The sequence below is a fragment of the Zosterops lateralis genome (genome assembly GCF_965231275.1).
Source record: "Zosterops lateralis genome assembly, chromosome: 21".
In the NCBI taxonomy this organism is placed as follows: Eukaryota; Metazoa; Chordata; class Aves; order Passeriformes; family Zosteropidae; genus Zosterops; species Zosterops lateralis.
This window is the reverse complement of record NC_139781.1, coordinates 8,440,286-8,464,439: the sequence shown is the minus strand read 5'-3', so window position 1 is coordinate 8,464,439 and position 24,154 is coordinate 8,440,286. Positions and strand designations below refer to the sequence as shown.

Genomic DNA, 24,154 nt, shown 5'->3' with positions numbered 1-24,154 from the left:
TAACTGGGATTGAGATTTTTTAAACACTGTATTGCTTGTGACTCATATAATTATCACATCTCCATCCAGCTCCTCCTGAGCTCTTTGTTCAGAATAATATCTTCAGAGCTTCTCTCAGTTTGAAGTTTTGTTTTTAACACCAAACTCGGATGTTTCCAACTCAGGAGTTTTTTTACACCAGGATTTGCAGAAATACATTCAGCTAACCAGTACAAGTGAACCCGAAGTATTTGATTTATTTTTAATAATCTCATCTGGTTCATAATGAATTTTTAACAATGGCAATTGCAAGCCTGCTACTTAGAGCAGCTTCCCTCAAAAGGGCACAGCCAACATAAATAGCTGAAAGGCTCTTTTTGAGTTTACTGAGTCATTTTTGCACCCAAGAAACCACTCAGAGAGCCATATACAACCTTAATGCTCATAAAAACCACATTTCAGCTGCTGAACATGAGCCTTGTGTCCTTAACAGGATGTTGGAAGAGGCTCAGTCCAGTTCTGTCTCTGACTTGAGCTCCTCTGTCCACAAACTATGATGAAGAAAAGGATTTTGCTGTTGTACCCCTGAACAGCTTCAGATTCGCTGCCATAAATTAAAGATTAAATAACGTGGCTGAGCAAAACAGAACTTGAGCTGTGCTTAAAACCTGGTTCTAGGTTTCCTCAGCTGCTATCCTGTACCTTTAGCATTTCTGCTCTCCCCAAACAGCTGCACAATCCAAACTTTGGGCTGAGAAGCAGCACCAGCAGCAGGGAGCAGTGACTTGGTTGTGAGGTGCCCCCTGAGTTTGTGTCAGACCACACAGAACCAAATATTCTCAGTGCACTTTTCCCTTTGCAGCTCTCATTTTTCTCCACGTCATTTCTCTCTTTGCCTGTTACTCCTGTCCTTGTTTTTGGCCTGTTTTATTTGTGCAAACTGCAAATTCCTGCACAGGAGGAGAGCCTTGACTGCAAATTCCTGCACTGCTCTGAGGAGAGCCTTGGGTATCAATGGGAACAGAACCTGGGGAGTTGACACTTCAAATAAAACCATAAAATTTGGGGTTTTAAAACAACAGCATTAAGTTTAATTTCCAGAGATATAAACAATTGGTTGGGGAGTTTGTTTTGGGGTTTTTGTTTGTTTCTTTGGGGCTGAGAAGCAGCACCAGCAGCAGGGAGCAGTGACTTGGTTGTGAGGTGTCCCCTGAGTTTGTGTCAGACCATACAGAACCAAATATTCTCAGTGCACTTTTCCCTTTGCAGCTCTCATTTTTCTCCACATCATTTATTTCTTTGCCTGTTACTCCTGCCCTTGCTTTTGGCCTGTTTTATTTGTGCAAACTGCAAATTCCTGCATAGGAGGAGAGCCTTGAATATCAACAGGAACAGAGCTTGAGGAGTTGACACTTCAAATAAAACCATAAAATTTGGGGGTTTAAAACAACAGCATTAAGTTTAACTTCCAGAGGTATAAACAATTAGTTGGGGAGGTTGATTTTGTTTTGGGGTTTTTGAGGTTTTTTTTGTTTGTTTCTTTTGGGTTTGGGGGTTTTAGTTTGTTTGGGGTTTTTGGAGGTGGTTTGGGGTTTTTTTTTGGAGGTGGGAAATTGAGGCAGTGGACAAAGCTGGGTGCAGGAATTCAGAGAAGGAATAATTCCTGTGCTAATGCTCCTTCCCACAGACCTGGGGGTGGGGATTTAATCAATGTCGGTATTAAAGGGAGCTGTGTGAACCTTGCTGCAGGCAGCAGCACACTGATCATTTTTTAGCTTGGTCAATCTAAGAACAAATCCGAGTGGCAGCTCCCAGGCATTCCATCAACCGGGGCTTTGCTGTGCATGGATTCCAAGTGCCACCTAGTGGGAATTGTCACTTTGGAGTGGGGATTTTCATCCAGGAGAGATTACACAGCTCTAGGAAATGTTTTTGTAGATCTCTGAGACACTCTCATGTCCAGAGATATTTTCCATATTAAAGGAGTGGGGGAAAACACACCTGCAAAGAGAAAAAAAAATAAAAATTCTTGATGTTAGTTAAGAATTCAATGAAATAATCCACATACAGTCTGTGCTCAGCAGCCAAGTGCCCAAATCCAGAATGTCCTCCTGAAGCCAGGTGTTCACAGAGCTTTCAAAACCATCACTTAAGGTAAAGAATCTCCCCCAGACAGGATTTAACAGCCCTAATATTAAAATATAACACAGGCTCTTTATAAATTTCAAGGAGTTGCTGACAGGGGAGTTTCCAGCAGCAGGGAAGTGTTAACCACACAAACAAACACAAAATCCCAGGGATGGGAATGCTGGATCCCATTTCTCTGCTGCTCCCTGAGGTGAGAGCAGGGCAGGGATTGGAACTTTGTGTTGTGCTCCAGGTGTGGAGTGGCCTGATAAAGCCTTGGGAAAGCTGAGCTGGAACAGAGACTGGGCAAAGCTAAGAAAATAAAGTAGATATTTATTTAAAAGCCTTTAGGATCCACCTTGGGCAGGACAAGAGCCTGGCCAGGGCTACACCCAAGGTGGACCCAAAATGGTCACAAAATGGACAAAGGGTCACCAGGTCTCACACTTTGATAAGTTTTGGTCCATTTGTATTTTGGGGTTTAATTGTCCAATTCCAGCTCCAGGCTGTGAGGTCCCATCCTTCTTGTCCCTCCCTCCAGCCCAGCCTTGTTTGTGCTTTTGGGGTCTGAGAGTTGTCCTTGGTGTGCAGCAGGAAAAGGATTTGTTTTGTGTCCCTGCTGTGTGCAGAGCTGAGTGACACTGACTGTGAGCTCAGAGCTGCCCCCCTGGGCACCACAGAACCTGAAATACATGAAAGATAAAACTTGAGGCATCTCTTTGTGGGTGGGTTTATCTCCTGTTCCTGTGGGCAGCAGAGGGGCAGGTGAGGCAGCAGGCACAGGACAGAGGCTGGGATGTGTTGGCACTTCTGGGAAGGTGATGGAGCAGTGAATTATCGGGTTAAGGCTCCCACAATGTCACCACTTCCAATCCCACTGCAGCAGGGCCGTGACTCACACAGCCCAAGGAGATCCAGCACTGCGAGGTGTTAAAATTCAAAGCACAGAGAACAACAGTGAGGAAAGGAGATACTTTTTTTTTTTTTTCAGAACTAGGAGTATCCTCAGAGTTCTTGTGAGACAGACGTTTACTGTGGCCACCCTAAAGGCTACACTCATGTCAGCATATGTTGGCTGGAAGTTGGAGCTATTATTTGAAGAATACTGATTAATGAAGAAAATAGATTTGAAGCACAGCTATTCTTTAGAGAATACAAGATTAAAATATCCCAGCCCTGCCCTTGGCTCCTCACTGTCATCACCTCCTGAACTGCTGTTCCCTGGTGTGCAGAGGATGTGACACTCCAGCCCTGTGGCTCGATGCCACTTTGGATGGCAGGAGTGTCCCAGCCCTGCTCTGTCACCACCCAGCAATCCCACCTTTCAGACCATTTTAGCCCAGAAAATTCTTCCTAAAAATTAATTTTTTCCATAATGCTCCACTTCAGGTTTCGAAGGAGAGACAACACCATTAACCAAACAGCAGAGAAAAAAAAAAAAAAAAAATCCTTGTGACACATCCAGAATTCCAAACCAGGATTCTCCAGGAGCTTTGCTGCTTCCTGCCCTGCAGATGTGACAGACAGGAGTTTTGTTCTGAACAGAACTGGGCAGGCTGAAAAATTTGAGATGTGAATGAGGTGATGGTCCCTGAGAGCCCAGCAAGGTCCCCCTGCCATGCGGGGAGGTGACCAGCAGCTGTCCCCATTGCTTCACTGCAGTCACAGATCAGCCTCAGAACAGGAACACGCCTCCAAAAATGGGTGCTGATGCTCTTGGAGAGCAGAAAAAGAAACCAGAAAAAATAAAACAGAGCTACTGGAGCTCTGTCAGACTCTAGATAAGAAGATGGAGAAGGTCTGTGCCCCAGGACAGTTAAAAGGTTAAAATGTGAGATAGATCAGGTCAGAAACACAAGGATGGGCTCAGCAGCTTTGGGACACGGCCAGGGAAAGCTCTGCAGACTCATTCGGGCAGCAGAAGAGGAATAATCAAAGTGGGCTGGGGGATCCCAGTGTTGATGTTTGGTCTCTGCCCACATCAACATCACCTGATAAAACTCCTTCAGAGGTGTTTTCCCAGCCAGGATCTCTGGTGGGCACCAATTCCCAGCTTCAGAGGATGGAAACTATTCAAATTTAGAACTAGAAAAATGCATCTGGTGAGGGTGCTTTAGGATCATCTCAATAAAGTTCTTTTCCCTCTTGAGAACTCAGGGTGATTTCTCATTTCCATTCACTCTGCATTTAGAGAACTTTTGAAAACACTTCATTTAAAATTACCTATATTAATATGTGATTAGTCACACAGCTCCAGCAATTACAGCCAAATGACTGTGGTTTAACTAATAGGTGAGATTGAAATGATATAAATCATAAAAGCTTTGGAGTAACCAACCCAGGGCACTCAGGAATCCAAAGGAAGGAGTTTCCTGCTCCCTGGGCACAGCATGTGGCCAGAGGAGCAAAGCATTGTCAGTTCAACCATCCCAGATTGTAAAGTCTTTTTCTTTAGGCAGTCTGGAAGAGGGGAAAAATCTCCTTCCATGTCATTATATCCATGTATTGTTGAAAGCATCAAAAGGTATTTTATATGATTTTTTTTTTTCTAATACACAGGAATAATCACCATTTTACTGCTTTCAATAGCTCCGTGAGACAAATTAAACCATTGTGAAATACAAATCAAAATGTTCCTTGTGGAACAATGCTGCACTGGGAGTGAATTAATCCATGACTGGAGTTTGGTGGATCCAACATTCCTGAGCACTGAACAAGGGCAGGTCCAGCTCAGCTGTCTTGGGGTATATCAGGTGGAAAAGGGAGGACAAGTTTTGCTGAATAAACATAATTAGAATGTTTTGCAGACAGCTGGAGGGCTCCAGGAAAGGGGAAAATGCTGCTTCTTCCTCTGGCTGATTTATGGCTACACCTGCACTCAGGAGAGGCACTGAAACACCTACAGGGATGAGCCTTCAACAGCTCTGAAGAGGAGGAAAGTAAATTAAACCAACTTATAACAAAAAGATGCAAAACATCTTTGTAACTATTCCAACAACTCCAGAGCTACTGAGCAACCACAGAGCTCTAAACTTGAGAAGGGAGAAAAACACTCGAGTTAAAAAGTAGGAAGATCCCACTACATTAAATCACACTTTGACTGTAGTTACACTTTAAGAGGCCGTCCAGAGACACCCAATTCTAAATTAGACAACCAACTAGTGATTTATTTTGCTGCTGCAGCAGAATTGAGCAGTTCAGACCCACGAGCCACTGAGCACCGGCTTCCCTGGATTTGAGAAGCCCTTCCCAGCAGCTCTGCTGGGGAATTTTGAGTGGCCAGCTGTCACAGATGTGCAAATTGCAAGTCAGTAAGCTCACATATGCAAGCAGCAGAAACAGCTTCTGGCAACTTCCCACCACCTAAAGGTTTTTAAAAATACCTTTTCAGCAATAACAGAGGCAAAACATCAGCTCCCAAAAACAGGCAAAGAAGTAGAAGGGCACAAATTTTATCCCAGTGCACAGCAGGATAATCTGAAATAATCTGAGCAGGTAGTTGTGCTTCTGAAATTATCAGTCAAAAAAGTTTTTTCCACAACTCCAAGGTGGTGAATGCAGCCTGAGGACACTGTTCTCTCACTAAAGGAGACAAAGGTGCTGTCAGGTGTGCAAAGTGATTCCTTCCTCCCCAGAATCTGGAAGTTTAAACGGTGTCAAAGTGCAAAAAATCTCCGAGAAAAAATACACCTCTGAACAAAGAAAAAAAACTCATTATACTTTGCACCTGTTTAAGGGAAAAAAAACCTCCTTTTAACAAGCGGGATGATTAATAAAGGTGCAATTGGGTATCACATCATTAAAGGAACAGGAATGGGAACAGGGTGAACTGCCACCAAGAGACAATGCTGAGGTATTTATCTCGTTTAAAAGAAGAAATCCACATTTTCTCTCCTTGCTCCTGGTTACAGATGATCTCATAGGGATTTGTTACTCACAAACATAAGAAAGTTAGGAAACTGCTTTCCTGAGCTAAAAAGCTGTAATTTGTTCCCATATTTCCAAGAAATGTGTTACTTATTGTGAAGAAGCACAGCAATGAGAACAACAAGGAAAAAAAACAAAAAAAACCTTCAGGGAAAACTATCACTCATTTCAATATCACAACCAACACATAAGCACAGGGAAAGTGACAAATTCTGCATTCTCTCAATAACAGATCCCTTTTCTGTGAACATTGGAGGTTAGAATAGAGGAACTTCAATCACCGTGGCAAGCAGCCAGCTCATGAATAGCTCGCTAACATCAACAAGACTATTGGTATGAACAAATGCTCAAAATGACTATGAGACTTCTTGTATATCCTTTGTAATGGTAAAATCAGTGGGATTGCTGTGGTTTCTGAGTGCTCTCCCACACAGATGAAGAGCTGAAGTCAAGAGGAGTGCTCATGTGAGGAGCTCTGTGAGAGCTGCAGTTAAACACTGAACTGCTCCTTTGGTTTTAGTTTAAAAAAAATAAAAAAAAAAATAGAGCACATTGGAGCAGAACTACTACTGGACCAGCAGACACCAGGCTTTGAGTAACTCTGAGTGCCTGAAGTGAGATCCTGCTCAAGAAAAACACAACTTCTACTGCCTGAACAGTTATGGTTCACTACAAACTCAGCTCTGCTCCAAGACCAGGAGATTTCAAACCACATTCTCAGAGTAAAGAACGGGGCTGGCAATACATCAAGATCTGTGAGAAAGGAAGCACTGGAACTAGCAGCAAGGTGGGGTTGCCTGCATGGGCAGCCCTTCATTTGAATGCAAATGTAATTTTGGGGCAGGCAGTTATCTGTGACATCAGGCAGGACCTTAGTAAACTGTTACCACCAGCACCTGGTAAAACCATTGTTAATCATGTGTAGTAAAGGGACACCAGGGCTAGCAGGAGTCATTTATAGAGCCAGGCCGGGCTAGAAAAGAGAGAAAGAAAGAGGAGGGGAAGGGAGATCAAACAAACCCTGGCGAGGAGCAGGATGTCCCAGCGAGACAAAGGCAGGCTGTGAGCATCATGTACGTGAGCTACCTCTTGGATAAGGACACCAGCATGTACCCGGGACCCGCAAGGTGCGCCAACAACAACGCCAACAACAACAACCTGCCCGTGCAGAACTTTGTGTCTGCTCCAGCCTACCCCGAGTACCTGGGATACCACCCCGTGCCAGGCCTGGACAGCCACGGGCAGGCGGCACCGGGCTGGGGCTCCCACTACGGCGCCCAGCGCGAGGACTGGGGCGCCTACGGCCCAGGCCCGTCCAGCGCCGGCCCCGCTGCCCACATCAACGCCTCGTCCCCTGGCCAGGGCTCCTACAGCTCTGCCGACTACAGCTCCCTGCACCCCGCTGCTGCTGCTGCGCCCTTACCTCCTCTAGAGACAGTCCATGCCCAGCAAATCTCTCCCAACGGCCAAAGGCACAGCTCTTATGAGTGGATGAGGAAGACGGTGCAATCGACTTCCACAGGTAGGTGGTTTTGGGATGAGAAGAGGGGTTTTGGACTTGTTGTGGTGGGTTTTGGCAGGTTGCGTGTTCTGGGGGAAGATCTTGATTGCTCTGTAGGATTTTTCTTGGTAGCAGTTAAATATTGGTTCAATTGTTGGGTGCTGGGTTTGGCCAGGTTGCGTGTTCTGGGGGAAGATCCTGGTTGCTCTGAAGGATTTTTCTTGCTAGCAGTTAAATATTGGTTCAATTGTTGGGTGCTGGGTTTGATCAGGTTGCTCGTTCTGTGGGAAGATCCTGATTGCTCTCAAGGATTTTTCTTGGTAGCAGTTAAATATTGGTTCAGTTATTGGACACTGGGTTTGGCCAGGTTGCGTGTTCTGGGGGAAGATCCTGGTTGCTCTGAAGGATTTTTCTTGCTAGCAAATATTGGTTCAGTTATTGGATGCTGGGTTTGGCCAGTTGGTTGTTTCTTACGTTTCTTGCTTGGCCTTTAATCCTTGTGGGAAATGAAAAGCGATGTCCTTTCACTCCTCACCTCAGGTATGGTTTTAAAGTTTGTGATTTGCAATAGTCGCTTTTAATAGGAGTCCTATAGAATGGGATGAAACAGAAAGTATTGTAGTAATCACCACCAGCTATTCTTTGCTTACTTCCCTCAAGTTTTGGAGTACCTAAGAAAAGTTCAAGTAAAACGTGCACAGCAGGGGTTGGCAGTCAGGCTTTCTGCCAGAAACAGCCCCTCCAAACCTCAGAACGCTGCAAGGAGATCTGCAAGATCAAACAATGAGCCAAGGCTTTAAAAACAGGGATGATAAGGAAAGGTTTGCTTCACTTTGTAGTAGCAGCTCTCAGAGTATGCAGGAATACAAAGATCCATGGTAACACAGCCTGGTAATACAGCCACAGATCAGGCTCTGCTGCATGACAGTCAAGGAGCACAAAACAATTCTTCAATTGTATTTAAGGAATAAAAGCAAGCCATGATTCTTGATGGAAAGGTTTTGTTTGATTGGGAGGAGGGACAAGACAAAAAAATTAAATATTGAGTATCCCTAAGACAAAAATCTGCACCGTGTGTATGAAAAAAATATTAAACAAGAAAGGGGAGAAGAGGGAGAACTGCCTGAAATAAACTGTATGAAAGCATTTGATCCTCTGAAGTGCTGGGCAGCTTTGACATGCACTGAGATCAGTAGAAATTAGGGATGCTCAATTCCTCCCCTAAAGATTTGCTCCCAGTATTTCAGTGTTGCATCCCAGGAAGTTTCCTTCCCTTTCCCTCCCTCCCTCCCTCCACATGTGCCTGTAAATAAAAGTCTTCAAAGCAGGGACTGAATCAATCTCTGGTGAAAAAGCAATTACTTAAAACAGACATTGGAGAATTGAAAGCAACTGCATAGAAAAGTTGTCTGTATTAAAATAATGCATCTAATTTGTGTGGGCAGAGTCTTCCTCACTCCTGCTGAACACAACTTTAGCTCATGGAGAGTCCACAGAATTCAATAGAACAATCAAAACAGGCTCTGTGTGAGTAAGAATTTGGGGGGATAAAAAAAGTTTGTATTTTTAAAATGGTATTTGTTCTTCACTGAATATTACCCAAGAAAAAACAAAAAAAAGAAGGCCTGTTTTGAAAAAAAAAAAATGCAGTTTACTTTTTAAGAGTACTTACAAGGGCAACAAAATTGCTCACTAATCGTGGGATTTACAGATGGCAGAACCTGTGTTCAAAAAAATCACCTCTCCTCATCCTTTCCTTACCTGCTTTGTGCCCCTGTGGATTCCAATCCCAACAAGGGAGAAAGGCCTGGTTTGTTCTGTGCTGTCCCTTTGATAGTGGGACACTGGGATAAATTGATACAGCACAGATAAATATATCTATATATCTATATATAGATATATATACATAGATATAGATATATAGATCTATCTATATATAGATATATGTACACATAATATAAAATATCACATTCTAATTGCTGCTCTAGGTGCACTCAGAGATTTTTAACTTTCCAAATTTCCAGCCTGCAAAGGTCAGAGCATTCACAGGAGAGCTGGGAGTGTCTCCTTTCTGAAATGGTCTAACAAGATATTGAGTATTTTTGTGTCCAGGACTGGAGAAATCAGCCTGCCATAGGAACAGACCCCCCCCAAATGCCTGTGGGCCAGGGGAAGGCTCCATTTAAAAGCTACAGAGTGCTGCTTTAGGGAAAAAATCCAGAGAAGGAATTCTCCTGCTGCTTCTTTCCCTCTCATATATTAGTTCTGCTCGTCCAGGCAGGCTCCGTGCCAGATCTGCCTCATTGGGGTTGGTTCCCTTCTCTTCCTTCACTCCTCATCCTCTGTCCTTTTCTGTTTAAAACCAAGGCCACCATTGTCCTTCATGGTTTCCCAAAACATAAAATAATTTTCAAAGCTTTTCCCTTGCAGCAGTGCCAGCTGTAGGAAAGCACCTGAGTGAGTTTGGTTCTGCACATGCAGGTGCTGCAGTGATTTCAGATGTGACCAGGCTCACTGCAAACGTTGTTTTCTGGATCATGATCAAACCCCTCATCATTTTCTTAGCTGGAATCCAGTTCTTTTTACATCCTTAAAGCTGTCTCTGTTCACTGAGCATTATCCTTCTGACTCTTTACAAAACCTTTGGGAATTTCAGTAAAGGTTTGGTGTTGCAAGAATGAAGGATTTTATTTATCAGCTTTCCTTATTCCCTGTGAATAGATACAAACTGCTGTTCTTAATGATGAAAAAAATGAAACTCAGACTTACCTGAGTTGGTCACAACAGACACCATTCAGACAAATTAATTTTGTTAATTATTCATTGCACGCTGCAAAGCCCTAATTATCAACACAAATACTACCAGTAATATTTCACTGTGAAAACAATAATTATTAAAGCAAGGAATTTTTGCAAGATACTCTCAAGAAATGTTCCTGTAATCTCATCCCTTTAAGACTGGGAGAGATTCTTGCCAAAGGTTCCCTCACTTTGAGAAGTCTGGCTTGGAGCAGCTACAGAAACAAGGCCCTGAATTCACGGCATTTCCAGAGATTTCATGGTTTTCTTCCCTTATTGGTGCTCTGTGGCCTCATGTCCTGACAGATGACAAACAAAACACTTCATTGCTATTTCTGCCACTGCCTCGTACCCTCCAGGTCTTTTGATACTCTTATCTACACAACTAACCTGAAAGAAAGGAAGAAATTATTTCAAGTTTTACTCTGTAACCTTAAAAACATCGGTATAAACCCATGTGTTCAACTGATGTAAAGTGAAATTTGTGAGGTTACCTGAAACCTCTGGAAGATCTCATTATTTAATGTGAGATTATCATTCTGATTTAATCCTGCAGAAAAGGTGTGATGAGGCTTTTGTGCATCCTCCTCTCTGCGACTGAGGGATGCTGAGTGTGTGACCCTGCCTTGGCACTGCAGGGATGGGGTTTGATCCTCAATGCAGGGCATGTAGAATCCCTGGCTCTGCACTCCTCAGGGTGCTGAGGAAACAGGGAAAAGCCAATGGGTTTGGACTCAGAGCACTGGAAGGAGGAAGCACTGAGTGCTCAGGGTTTTCAGCCACAAACACTGAGAGAAAAGACTCTGCTTTAACCCTCACACTGCTCCTGAATCCTCAAAATCCCCTGGAGAGGGTGAGCACAGCCAGGACAAGGAGCAATTGTAACACAAAACAGAACAAAGCCACAGGTAGAAATGTCAGGTGGTAATTCCACACACACACACACACAGAGGAGACATAATTACAGGCTAATTCTTTGATGGAAAATAGAATAAAACCACCTTAGAAGAGATCTCCTGTGGATTTCAGGATTTTTATGGAGCTGTGTCATCACTCACACAGGAGCAGACTTGACTTTATGACTGTGTGAGAAAACAACACACACCTGTGGTAAAAGTGTGCCCAAAACACTGAGGCTGAGCACTGAAGTCCCAGCAGAATCTGCTCACAAAGCTGAAAGTGCACCTTGAGATCTGCACTTCTGTTACCATAAAACAGGGTGGGGACAAGTTTTGAAACAGGTGAACTGATTCAGAGGAGAGATTTTTTTTTTTTCCTGTAGATGACAACTCTCCTATCATTCTTCTCCAATAAAAATTTACTCTGCAGGCAAAAGGACAGTTTTCTGCTGCTGATGACAGGAGAACTGAGAGCATCATGACTAAAGCACTGTAAATGTATCACAGCCTTGGAAGGAATGGGTTATATTCCCTCAAATCTAAGGAAGAGGAACAAGCCTCTTTAGAGTTCATTCCTGTAAAATGCTAAATGCTGAAGAACACACAATAACTGGGAAAAATCTGTCAGTCACTTTCCTTTTATTTGTCATTGTCAATGGAATTTACCCAGTTTGCCACTCAGAAATCCACTTACATTTTCTGCAGGTTGGCTGCTTCTGCCTGTCCAGTCATTGCTTAAAGAAATAAAAATTATTCTGCTTTGGATCCAATTCCTTCTGTACAATGAAAATGAATAGAAAACTTGGCACTAGCAAAAAGAAGAACAGAATTTGGCCAATGAGCTTCATTCCACAATAGCAGAACATATTCAAAATTGAAAACAGAAGGGAAAATTCGAGTCTGTTGAAAAGTTTCAATTCCATGATTCTACTCTGGTTTTTTCAGCATGAACAACCTGAGCATGTACAAAAAAAACAGATGAGCAAGATGCAGGAGAAAATACAAATACAGAATTTCACTGAATTTCACAAACCTTTGGCACCTGACTTTGACTAATGCACAGAACCAGGACATTTACTCATCACACCAAGGTTTCTGGCAGGAATGGTCACATCTCTATGGATCTATGTCACATTTTCTAACACAGTGCCTGGTGTTTTTTTTTTTTAATTTAGCTTTACAAAACATCATGAAACATCATGTGCAGCACAAAACTTATTTAAAATTACTTTTGCTTCACAGCTTCAATTAAGTCAGTGAATTTATTGACTTAAGTAAATTACTTTTCCTATATTTTTAAAATAGATAAGTAGTTAGAGTCCTAAATAAAACTCTGAGGGCTGCTCTCTGTCAGTCTGCATCTTTATAAACTCAAAAAATTAACATCAGGTTTTTTTAATACTAAAATAACAGAGAGACGCAGGTGGGAATTCAGCATTTCCTCAAGCCAGAAGCTGTTTCACATTTCTGGGATGATTTAAGGTGACATCCAGTAACCCAGGACAGACATAACTTCCTCTGAAAAGCTGCTAAATCCTGCAATCCAGGGTGCAGAGATTGTCAGCAATCCCACAGCAATCCCACTCTATCCTATCCCAGGACATCTCCAGGCAGCTCCTGGATTTTATGAAAGATGCTGGTTTCAGTGCTTGCAGAATATTCCTGAAAAGTGAAGAGAGGAGGCTCTGAAAGAGGGCCCAGGGCTGGTTCTCATGTTAATTTATTTTGCTTTGTAAACTAGTTGTGAGGTCCGATGGTGGTTTTTGGTGGGGTTTTTTGGGTTGTTTTTTTTTTTTTTTTCCTTTCCTGGCCTACATTGTCTGAGGTTTTGAGGCCTATCTGTCATATTGAGGCAACAGACCCTTTTAACACTTCGCTTTGCTTTGATATGCACTCTTGTCTCTTCCTTCTCCCTCCTTTCTTCAGGAGTTATATTGCCGGAAAGGGTGATGATTTTCACAGCAAATAAAGAGGCCTTCTCCCAGCTTTATTGTCTTCAGAAGAAAATACTCTGTGAATTTTATGACCAATGGGAAAGCTGTTCCCTTCCCCCCCAACTCAAAACTTGGCCAGTCACAAAAAATTGCCCGAGTGGGTGTGATGGAACAGGATTGTTAAACTACATCCCCTGAGAAGATTTCCAGCTCTGAAATGTCTGATTTCTGATTTCTTGCTGGTCCAAAGGCACTCCACAGTAGCCACTGGTGCAAAAAAAAAAAAGGGTTTTGACAAAATTCCCTTTTCTTATATAGGTCATTAAAGGCAGGAAATCCACTCCCCCAAAGGCAGCACAAAGGTAACTGCTTCAAAGCCCTTTTGTTTCATTTCTCTTGCACCAATAACCTCTCCAAGCACAATTCCATGGTGTGACTGTCCGTGCCAGACCACATTCCCTAAAGAACTGGCACAGTTATTGCTGATTATCATTTTAACCTGGCACTAACTCTATACAGGGCCTATGTATATAATTACAGTCTTTTGATCAATGTTTGGGTGAATTGAATCTTAATGGAAGATTCATTAAGATGGTACAAAGTCAAATGTTGGCTATTTCACACACCTAAGTGAGGCAAATATGCAGGATTTCACTAAAGAATTGGATTAATAAAAGGACTTTTACCATTGCATCACTGAATTCTGTTATTATGTCCTGAGAAGTGAAGAACATCCTCCTGCTTTGGGAGTGAATCCATTGGTCCCACCTCAAATTTTACACAGGTAATATTTCTCCTGGAAATGAAATGCAATTAAAATTAAAACCAGGTGTGCAGAACACAGTGGAGTGGATCTGCTCTGTCAGACAGAGGGAATTTAGAAGTTAAAGGCCCAAAGTGTTTAGGGATGGGTTCTGTTCTGCTGTTTGTTAACTCTGGCTAACAGAAGTGTGCTTTGCCTTTGAAAGGAAATGCCATGTGCAGACTAATTCCAGCCCAGCACACAACAAAGGCAGTAGGAAAACTCTCACTGACATCAAGGAGAGTAAAAGCCCAAAAAACTAAAACTCTGCCAGAGCTAAAAGTTTCTCTTGGAAGATCCTGGCAGATCTCAGCTCTCAATGTCTCCTGTCTCTCACAGACGGTATTAACTCTACAAAGAAAAAAAAAATCAAATTATTAAAGACAAGATTTATGTGACACATCAGAGGATTTTTCTTGGAGCATCTCTCAGAATTTCCTTACTTTTGCTTTTTTTTTTACTTTTTAAATTATTTTCTTAAACTTTAAGACAGAAATTAGATGTCAAAGCTCCCAATCATCCTTCAAAAAGATTCCAGATATTATCAATTCCACTAAAAAAACCCCTGAGAATTACTCATACAGAAATATAGGATCTTATGGGAGAAAATTCTGTTTTCTATGTACATTTAATTTCTTCTTCAACTTAAAAAGAAAAACCAAAACACAACCCTCTCCTCCTATTCATGTAATAAGGGTTTAAGCACTTAAAACCAGAAACAGGAAGGTTTTTCTTGAAGTTTACCACCTTGTTTTGGCAATAGAGGAACATTTGATATTTGTCTGTGCCTCTTGAATGAGAATAGAGGTCAAGATAAGATCACCTTGTTGCTCTTTTGTGTTCTCCATCTTAACAACACAAAGGACACTAAGGGAACACGTTAAACATTTTGTCCCGTGGAATGACCCCAAATTCTCATTTGAAGAGGAAAAAAAAAAACCCTTAACCAAACCACCAGTTAAAGAGAGATCAAAAGTTAAAAAATATCAAGTGAGGCATTAAAGCACCACAGGTGACCATATGTTAAACAAACAATTTACACTTCTAGTGAAGGAAAACAAATGTCCTGGTATTTATGTGGACTGAACTGAACCGCTGCTGCTCCTTAGAGACTCTACACTTCTTACCTTGATGTTGTAAAATTAGCAGCACTTTTCACTTGATTATCGGTGTGAACGTGGCTGGGCTAATTCTGCTCCCAGTGCGGGTTTCACAGCGGTGGGAATGCCAGGGAAGGAGAATTCCTGCTCATCCTCCCCAGGCAGGCAGGGAACAGATTTGAGGAGTTTGGCTGCATGGACTGAGCAGGACCCACAGCCTAAGGAGCAATCCCAGACCTATTTTCCCTACTGAAATAATCCAAATAATCAGACTGATGGCTTTGAGAAGAGTTGGATGATACCCAGAGCATTGTAAAGGCACTATTGATGCTCCCCCAGGGCTGGAATATGGAAGCTGAAGAACCAAATTCTGGTGAAGATTTGGTTCTACAAGTCTGGGGAGAATCCTAGAGAACTCCTGTCTTGTAGGGTGAACCAGAACCATCCCCATCCAGGCTATAAAAGGATTTATTTACAGCATTGCAGTGCCCAGGACATCCAGTGCTCACCAGCTCTGGCTCTGGGATCTGTACAAATAGCACAAAGAGGAGCAGAGCCTGAAGAAACCTCTAATGACAGCAATAGGTTGGTGAGCCAACAATTCTTAGAAACAGCAAAGTCCTGACTGTCAAATAATGGAAGAGGTGAAAGTGACCCTTTATGGTGTGCATGGCAACTGCAAGGCAATGCTAACTTTAAATATATTCCATAAAAAAACTAAGAGAAATCACATCTCCCTCCACAGATTGGGGAAAAACATTAACCCAAGACTCTGCTGTAGTCCTGTACCTTGAATTCTGACATTTGGGTGCTATGAAATCCCAAAGCCAGGGCAGTGGGAAGGAATCAGGCCTTTGGCAGCACTGAGATGAGCCCTCCAGCTCCTCTCTGCAGCCAGGGAAAGCTGGTGGCTCCGGGGTTTTGTGCCATCAGGATCTACCCAGACACTAAAATTTACCAACTCCATGCCTGAGAATGTATTTCGCCCCATTGAAAATTAACTGCTCTTATTAGGATGTAATTATTAGGAGTTTGTGGCAGTGTTTTTTGAGGAGTTAGGCATCCCTATAACCTTGTCAGAAAAAGCTCTGGAAGGGAACAGGAGCTGCTGTGCAAAGCCACACAACACCTGCAGCAACAGCAGATGGGTACAGGTACAAACACCTCGAGTTCCTGCATCACCTGAGAGAGCCTGAACCTCTCCTGCTGCAGTGACCACTGAGGACACAGATTCACAACCTCTAGCACCACAATGGACAAAAAAACCCTGAAAATATATTCCCTCTCCCAGACAATTCACTGGTTAAATATGCACATCTGAAGGAATGTCCATAGAAATACAGGGAAACGAGGAAGTATAAAAAATTATAAGATTGTGGTCAGCAAAGATGATGACACTGGTCTTAACACAACAATGATCCAGCCTGTTAAAAAAGTGGGAAGAACTCAGGCTTTGGCTTTAAGCAGGTGCTGATCTCCAATATATTGATTACTAATATGAGCCTAAACCACAGAGGAAGCAAAGCAGCAACAGCCTTTCCCTTTCTCAGCTTTCCTTCAGAGCAGCCACACATTCTGCCCTCAGAAATGACCCCATGTGGAATCCACAACATTTCAGCTCCTCGCATCTGTGTGTCCCTGGCTCTCCTGTCATCTGCCACTGCCTTTTACTGCCCTGGATGCTGCTGAGCCCTGTCTGCTCCACTCAGCTGCACCCACAGCAGCAATGCTGCTCCCAAAAAACAGCAGATGCTGCACTTCCCTGCCCATTGTGAAGGATTATTGCTTGCCTTTTCTCTTTTTTATGAACTGTCATCTGAAAAAAATCTATGTGACTGTTCCCTGAGCTGTTATCAGGTCGTGGGCAGGTTGTGCCAGACTTGAGGGGAAAACACAAACTCCAAATTGCAGTAACAATCACAACGTTGTGGGGGTTTTTCTAACAACAAGGAGTGAGGAACTTTGTATTTTCTGTGCAGTGAAATGTCCTTTACAATTTTCTCTGAGGCAGGTAAGAGTGTCAGCTCTATGGCCAGAGACAAGAGCAATTCAACACCAGGCAGGAAACTTGCAGCAGAGCTGGGAAGAGAACCCAGGTTTCCTCCTTATTCTTAGTAGAAATGCCTTTCCTTTCCCAAATAATAACAACACAGGGGTGAGAAAGAGCACCAGAAACAGTTTATTATCTATTTACTAAGGAGCAAAACTAATATCTGATGGGATGAACCTCTTGTGTTGTAAATCAGGACTGAATCAAGGGAGTTACTCTGGGTAAGTGCACAGAGAATCAGGCCTAAAATCCCCCCAGACATTTTCAAATGTAAAGCCAGATATTTTGTGTTACTAAAGTGAAAAAAAAAATTCTAGCTTGAAGCAATGTGTTCTTCTTTCAAAACAGGTAAAACAAGAACGAGAGAGAAGTACCGAGTGGTTTACACAGATCATCAGAGATTAGAATTAGAGAAGGAGTTTCATTACAACAGATACATTACAATCAGAAGGAAGTCTGAACTTGCTGCAAACCTAAGACTTTCCGAGAGACAGGTAGAGTATGGATCACCCACCAGGCTTTCCTTTGAATTTCTGATTGCTGCTGAGGAGATAACTGTATGGTAAAAGGTACAGGAATATTAATGCCTTGAGTAACCAAACACTGGCTTCCCTTTGCAGTAGAACCCAAACTAGAGCTGGAAATCCAAACACCAACTTTTTCCCATTCTGAGAAACACGAGTTAAACCCCATCACCAAAATCCTGCCTGGATTTCTCTCTGGGCTGTGGTAGCAGGGAGAATTTCACTGAACTTCCTAAAGCAGAAATCCTGGTTCTGCTGAAGTCAGTGGGAATTCCACAACCAAACCCACCGAGGTCAGTCCTGGCGGAGATGGAAGTGATGAGCTCAAGTATGTTCAGGACACTTGAAGGGTTTTGTTTCCTTGGCTGCCTTGTACCTTTTGTTCAAGACTTCCTACGTACGTGCTACTCCTTTCTCCTGCCCCATTTGCTCCTCTCCAAATTCCACTTCTGTTCCCAGAAGATAAATCAAAACACAGTCCCATGGTTAGGCCACTATTGTTTTGTGGGCTCTGCTGAGCAGGAATGGTCCAGAACCCACCCAGATGTAGAACTGTCCATCCAACTTCTGAACTTACAGAAATGGAGAAACAAATATTTTGCATTTTGCAAATATTCCTCAATCTGCTGCTGAATTACACTATGTGTTTTTTTGTTGGGTGTTAAAACGTTCATAATTTGATTTAATTATGCTGAATTTGAATATGATGGCCCTGCTTCTGTAAATAACAAGTGATATTTACTTGAAACTTCCTAGCTCAGTGATAATTCCTGATGAATTTTTTTGTTGGTGTATTTGAAGAGGTGAAACAAAAATATGTGATTTATTTCTTTGTATATATTGAGGAAACTCAGCAACAGCTTTTGCATTATTTGTTCTTCATTATCACCAATATATCAAGAACAAAATTAATTACAGTTCTTACAACCTACATCTCTGAAGTGTATTTCAAAAATGGAAGAATAAGTAAAAAATACCCAATAGACTCCCACCACCACCTTTTTGTACAAATTAAACAACTCCATCACACGAGCACAGCTGAACACACCCTGTTCTGTCCCAAATTCCTCTGTACACCACCTAAAACCTGAACTGATTTTCTGGAAAAGCTTTTTTTCTGCCTCTGCTCAAATCTAAAATTCCCTGGAAGGAATATCTCAAAAGGACAAAGAATGATTGGTCAAACAAGGAAGGAAAGGTGCAATATCTAATGAAGGAAAGAAAGGCAAAGTGAAGCACTGTTAATGTAGGAAAAATACCGAAATAATGGATGAGACAAGGATGAGAAAGAAGAGAGAAAATCTGACTTCAGGGGAAGAGAGATTTGCATGGAAAAAAGAATATGGAAAGGAAGGAGGGCAGCAGGTAAAGAGTAAATCAGACAGATCCAACTGGCCCTGTCAGCTTTTCATCTGACATTACAGACCTGCTCTTCCCTTAGTCTTATTTAATAATTGGCACACGACCCTAAAGTGCCTAATTTCTCTCTGCAGATCTGCTCCCCTAGTTTAAAAACAAGAATAAAAACCCCAATTCACAGGCAGGTAAGAACACTGAAGCCAGAGGGTAATTCTGAAATGTTGGTTTAGTTTTCAGACTGTTTCATCTTTTCGTACATTTTGGCAAATGTCTGAGAAAAACGGGAATTATCTCTGCACAGTCAGAACAGAAGAGATCTGAGAGGGCTTGGGACTGGTTTAATGGAACATAATTTGGTACTGGGATGATATTCCACAACTAAGACAGCAAAAGGAACTGCCAAATATCTCAGATGGCAGCCTGGGGGTTAAGAGACCTGGTTTAGCTTTACATGGGCTTTGTGTGTATTTGAATCCTTCTATATAATGGAATAATAATGCCTCAAGGAGAAGTGCCCTGAGACTGTCCCAGAGAGTCCTTAAAGAGGTTTTGTTTGGCTTCACCAGTGATTTTCTTTTAAAACACAACCTGGCAGTCACAGGTTTTATCACCTCTCACTGTTTTACCTCCTTTCCAATCATTATTCTCTCTCCCTTTCTAGTTCCTAAGAAAAAATAACTGAACAGGCCAATATTTCTCAGCAAAATATTGATTTTTTCACCTTTGGGCTATAGAAAACAGCGACAGAAGTGTTTCCTTAGCTGCCTGAACAAGAAAACACAACAAACCTGAACGAGGTAGCTTGACTTATTGCACTGACTAGATGTGATCCAGAGCCACTTCCAAGGATAAACAGCTGCAGTGCCCAGCTCTAAATCCAGCCCTGGGGATTCACAACCAAAGCCAGTCCAGTCACCAGAGAACATTTCACACCTCAACAATCCTGCAGTGTTTTCAGCTGAGCATTCCTCACCTTCAGCTCACCTGTCCCACCCCAACCTTCAGCAGGTCTTTCCTTTCCTTTCCTTTCCTTTCCTTTCCTTTCCTTTCCTTTCCTTTCCTTCCCTTCCCTTCCCTTCCCTTCCCTTCCCTTCCCTTCCCTTCCCTTCCCTTCCCTTCCCTTCCCTTCCCTTCCCTTCCCTTCCCTTCCCTTCCCTTCCCTTCCCTTCCCTTCCCTTCCCTTCCCTTCCCTTCCCTTCCCTTCCCTTCCCTTCCCTTCCCTTTCCTTTCCCTTCCCTTCCCTCCTTCCTTCCTTCCTTCCTTGGGAGCAGCAGCAGATTCTGCCTCCAGCTACAAATGAAGCACTCAGCTGCCCAGGCACTGCTAAAGACAATATTTTGAATTAATGTTGTGTATTGCTGATGAAATCCTGCTCAGAAGCGAATTTCCACTGGAACTCACTAATTATTGTGGACCATTCAATGAGGAAAGCTTTTGTGCCTCAGTTTACAGGCCAGGAGCAGATCTTGGCTTGCCCTGACTTGCGCATACAGTTTTCAGTGTAACAATACTCATGCAGAATTTTGGCAATCACCAGGACGCATGAGATTCTATTCTGTTCGATTTTATCTCAAAAAATTACATAAATCAAAGAAATAACATTCCATAAAGGAATAACTTCTTTTCCTTCCATAAAGAAACAACTGAACTAACCACAAAATTCTCTTTTTATTAATAACAAATAACCTTTTTTCATTCCATAAAGAAACAACTGAACTAACCACAAAATTCTCTTTTTATTAATAAGTTAATAATAAGTTATAAGTTATTAATAAATATTTTATTACTAAGTAGGAAAGATTACTAAGTAGGAAAGATTTTCCTGTATGGAAAGCAAAGAAGCAGCTCTGTTGTCTCAGTTTGTCATTTCTCAGTGCTCCTCAGGCCACTGATTTTCCCTGTGATTCTGTGACTAAATAAAGGACCACATCCACTCTGGCAACGCCTGAAAAACAATTTCCCTCTGCTCCTCCGCAGGTGAAAATCTGGTTCCAGAACCGCCGAGCCAAGGAGAGAAAACTAATGAAGAAGAAAATGAGTCACCTGGACGGCGGCAGCCTGGGCTCTCTGCAGAGTGACTGTGGCTCGGTGAGCCCGCTGGCCGTGCCGGAGGCACAGACTCATTCGGAAATAGCCGGGTCCCTGTTCCCGGCGCCTCCTGGTGCTCTCCCAGCCCTGGGCGGGCTGCAGCAGGTGCTGGCCTCGCAGTGAGCCCATGAGCAGCGCTACTGGAGCACTACACACCCAGCCTGGGGCCACACTGGGCGACAAGGACACTAAAGCAAGAGTCAGAGTGGTGCAGGGGTGCAGAGCAGCGCGGCCCCCCAGGGCCATGGAACTGCAGAGTCCCCCGGGAGGAGGATGGCACAGGGCAGGGAGCCCTCCAGGCTGCGACAGGCACGGGCAGGGAGAGCCCAGACACTAATTCACTGCAGACATACATAAAAAAATGCACAAAAACTTGTCCCACAGTGCTGAAGCAGCTGTGCCCAAGTTGTCTGTGCCGAGCCCCCCAGGGAAAGGGAATGTTCCTGCTGCTTTGATCTCCACATGCAGGTTCCATGTCCTGGTGCCACTCGTGGACTTTACACATTCATCTGGAGGCACACAAAAAAAAAAAGCACAAGAACTTGTCCCACAGTGCTGAAGCAGCTGTGCCCAAGTTGTCTGTGCCGAGCCCCCCAAAAGAAAAGGGAATGTTCCTGATGCCACTCGTGGACTTTACACGTTCATCTGGAGACACACATATAAAAAAAAGCACAAAAAATTGCTGAAGCAGCTGTGCCCGAGTTGTCTGTGCCGAGCCCCCCAAAAGAAAAGGGAATGTTCCTGATGCCACTCGTGGACTTTACACGTTCATCTGGAGACACACATATAAAAAAAAGCACAAAAAATTGCTGAAGCAGCTGTGCCCGAGTTGTCTGTGCCGAGCCCCCCAAAAGAAAAGGGAATGTTCCTGATGCCACTCGTGGACTTTACACGTTCATCTGGAGACACACATATAAAAAAAAGCACAAAAAATTGCTGAAGCAGCTGTGCCCGAGTTGTCTGTGCCAAGCCCCATGGAAAAGGGAATGTTCCTGCTCTTTTGATCCCCACGCAGGTTCCATGTCCTGGTGCCACTTGTGGACTTTACACATTCATCTGGAGACACACCAAAAAAAAAGCACAAAAATTGCTGAAGCAGCTGTGCCTGAGTTGTCTGTGCCGAGCCCCCCAAAAGAAAAGGGAATGTTCCTGATGCCACTCGTGGACTTTACACGTTCATCTGGAGACACACATAAAAAAAGCACAAAAAATTGCTGAAGCAGCTGTGCCCAAGTTGTCTGTGCCGAGCCCCCCAAAAGAAAAGGGAATGTTCCTGATGCCACTCGTGGACTTTACACGTTCATCTGGAGACACACATATAAAAAAAAGCACAAAAAATTGCTGAAGCAGCTGTGCCCGAGTTGTCTGTGCCAAGCCCCATGGAAAAGGGAATGTTCCTGCTCTTTTGATCCCCACGCAGGTTCCATGTCCTGGTGCCACTCGTGGACTTTACACATTCATCTGGAGGCACACAAAAAAAAAAAGCACAAGAACTTGTCCCACAGTGCTGAAGCAGCTGTGCCCAAGTTGTCTGTGCCGAGCCCCCAAGGGAATAGGGAATGTTCCTGATGCCACTCGTGGACTTTACACATTCACCTGGAGACACACCAAAAAAAAAGCACAAAAATTGCTAAAGCAGCTGTGCCCGAGTTGTCTGTGCCGAGCCCCCAAAGGAAAAGGGAATGTTCCTGCTGTTTTGATCTCCAGGCAGGTTCCATGTCCTGGTGCCACTCGTGGACTTTACACATTCATCTGGAGACACACAAAAAAAAAGCACAAAAACTTGCCGAAGCAGCTGTGCCCGAGTTGTCTGTGCCAAGCCCCCAAGGGAAAAGGGAATGTTCCTGCTGCCACTCGTGGACTTTACACGTTCATCTGGAGACACACAAAAAAAAAGCACAAAAACTTGTCCCACAGTGCTGAAGCAGCTGTGCCCGAGTTGTCTGTGCCAAGCCCCCAAAGGAAAAGGGAATGTTCCTGCTGCTTTGATCTCCAGGCAGGTTCCATGTCCTGGTGCCACTCGGGGACTTTACACATTCATCTGCAGAAGTGCAGACCTGGCTGATGTGTTCTGACACACTCGCTGGAAAGCCTGGAGCAGGGTGGTTGCACTCACTACATGTTAAGGGCAAAAGGTCAGGGATGAGATTTTTTTGGAATTTTTGGGGGGTTTGTGTTTGGCAGGTAGGATTTCCAATGGTCCATATGCTGGTATAAACAGGCACTCTTCAATCTTATTTTAAATGTTTTCAAAGCATCCTGGAATTGTGAATCTTGGCCCGAGTCTGTTTTTGGACAAAGAAAATTGATGTCAGGTTAATTGTGGATCCTAAAACAAAGAGCAAAGCGGGGCAGAAATCCTTTTAAAAAGTGTGTTTTGAAAAGTGATTGCATTTCAGAGCCCGTGGATAAAGATGCAATAATTGCATTAAACCAATTTTAAATCTGGTCCAGTTTTATGAGTTATCGTGACACTAATACAAATCGAGAAGCCAAATTAATAGAAGAAAAAGCAAACAAAATACTTCATTTAAAATAAAGCTCTCAGCGTTTTTCATGTGGGTCTCAACTCCTGAAGGGCTGATCCTTTCCACACCAAGCAGAATTTTTTCAGGTAGGTCATCAGTACTTAAGAATAATTAAATAATCTGGATACTCATTTCCCCAATATCATTCCCAACTGCATGTGCAAAACTTTTGTTTGCAAAGGGAGAATTTTTAGAGCACCTGTGTGATTTGGGAATTGATACCCCCATTGTCCAAAGCAGTTTAGAAATTTAGGATGCCTATCCTCAGTTATTTCCATCAAGGTGTCCCCTGAAATCTCTCTGTCACTGTTGCAAAGGAAGACTTTGGAGCATTAAGTCATTTAGGCACTACATTCTTGGGTTTGTTCTTTAATTATAACAAATAGTACTATTAGAGTATCAAAATGTTGGTGATGTGAAATTACTTTGTATATAAAGAACATTAAAATAAATGCCTTTTTTCATAACCATTTTGCAATGTGTATACAGCAAGTGAACCTGCAGGTTCTTGTGATTAATCTTTTCTTGAACTGCAAT

At 43.0% G+C, this 24,154-nt stretch overlaps 1 protein-coding gene across 1 annotated transcript; it reads left to right on the top strand.

Annotated features, from left to right (window-relative positions):
• Positions 1–7,037: 7,037 nt before the first annotated feature.
• On the top strand, positions 7,038–21,212 carry LOC310917890 (homeobox protein CDX-1-like; the record flags this gene model as incomplete). Its single annotated transcript, XM_083876501.1, has 3 exons — positions 7,038–7,555; positions 17,467–17,612; positions 20,979–21,212. Exons 1-3 carry the CDS (start codon positions 7,105–7,107, stop codon positions 21,210–21,212), a joined length of 831 nt encoding a protein of 276 aa, XP_083732627.1. The 5' UTR covers positions 7,038–7,104.
• Between the last annotated feature and the right edge of the window lie 2,942 nt (positions 21,213–24,154).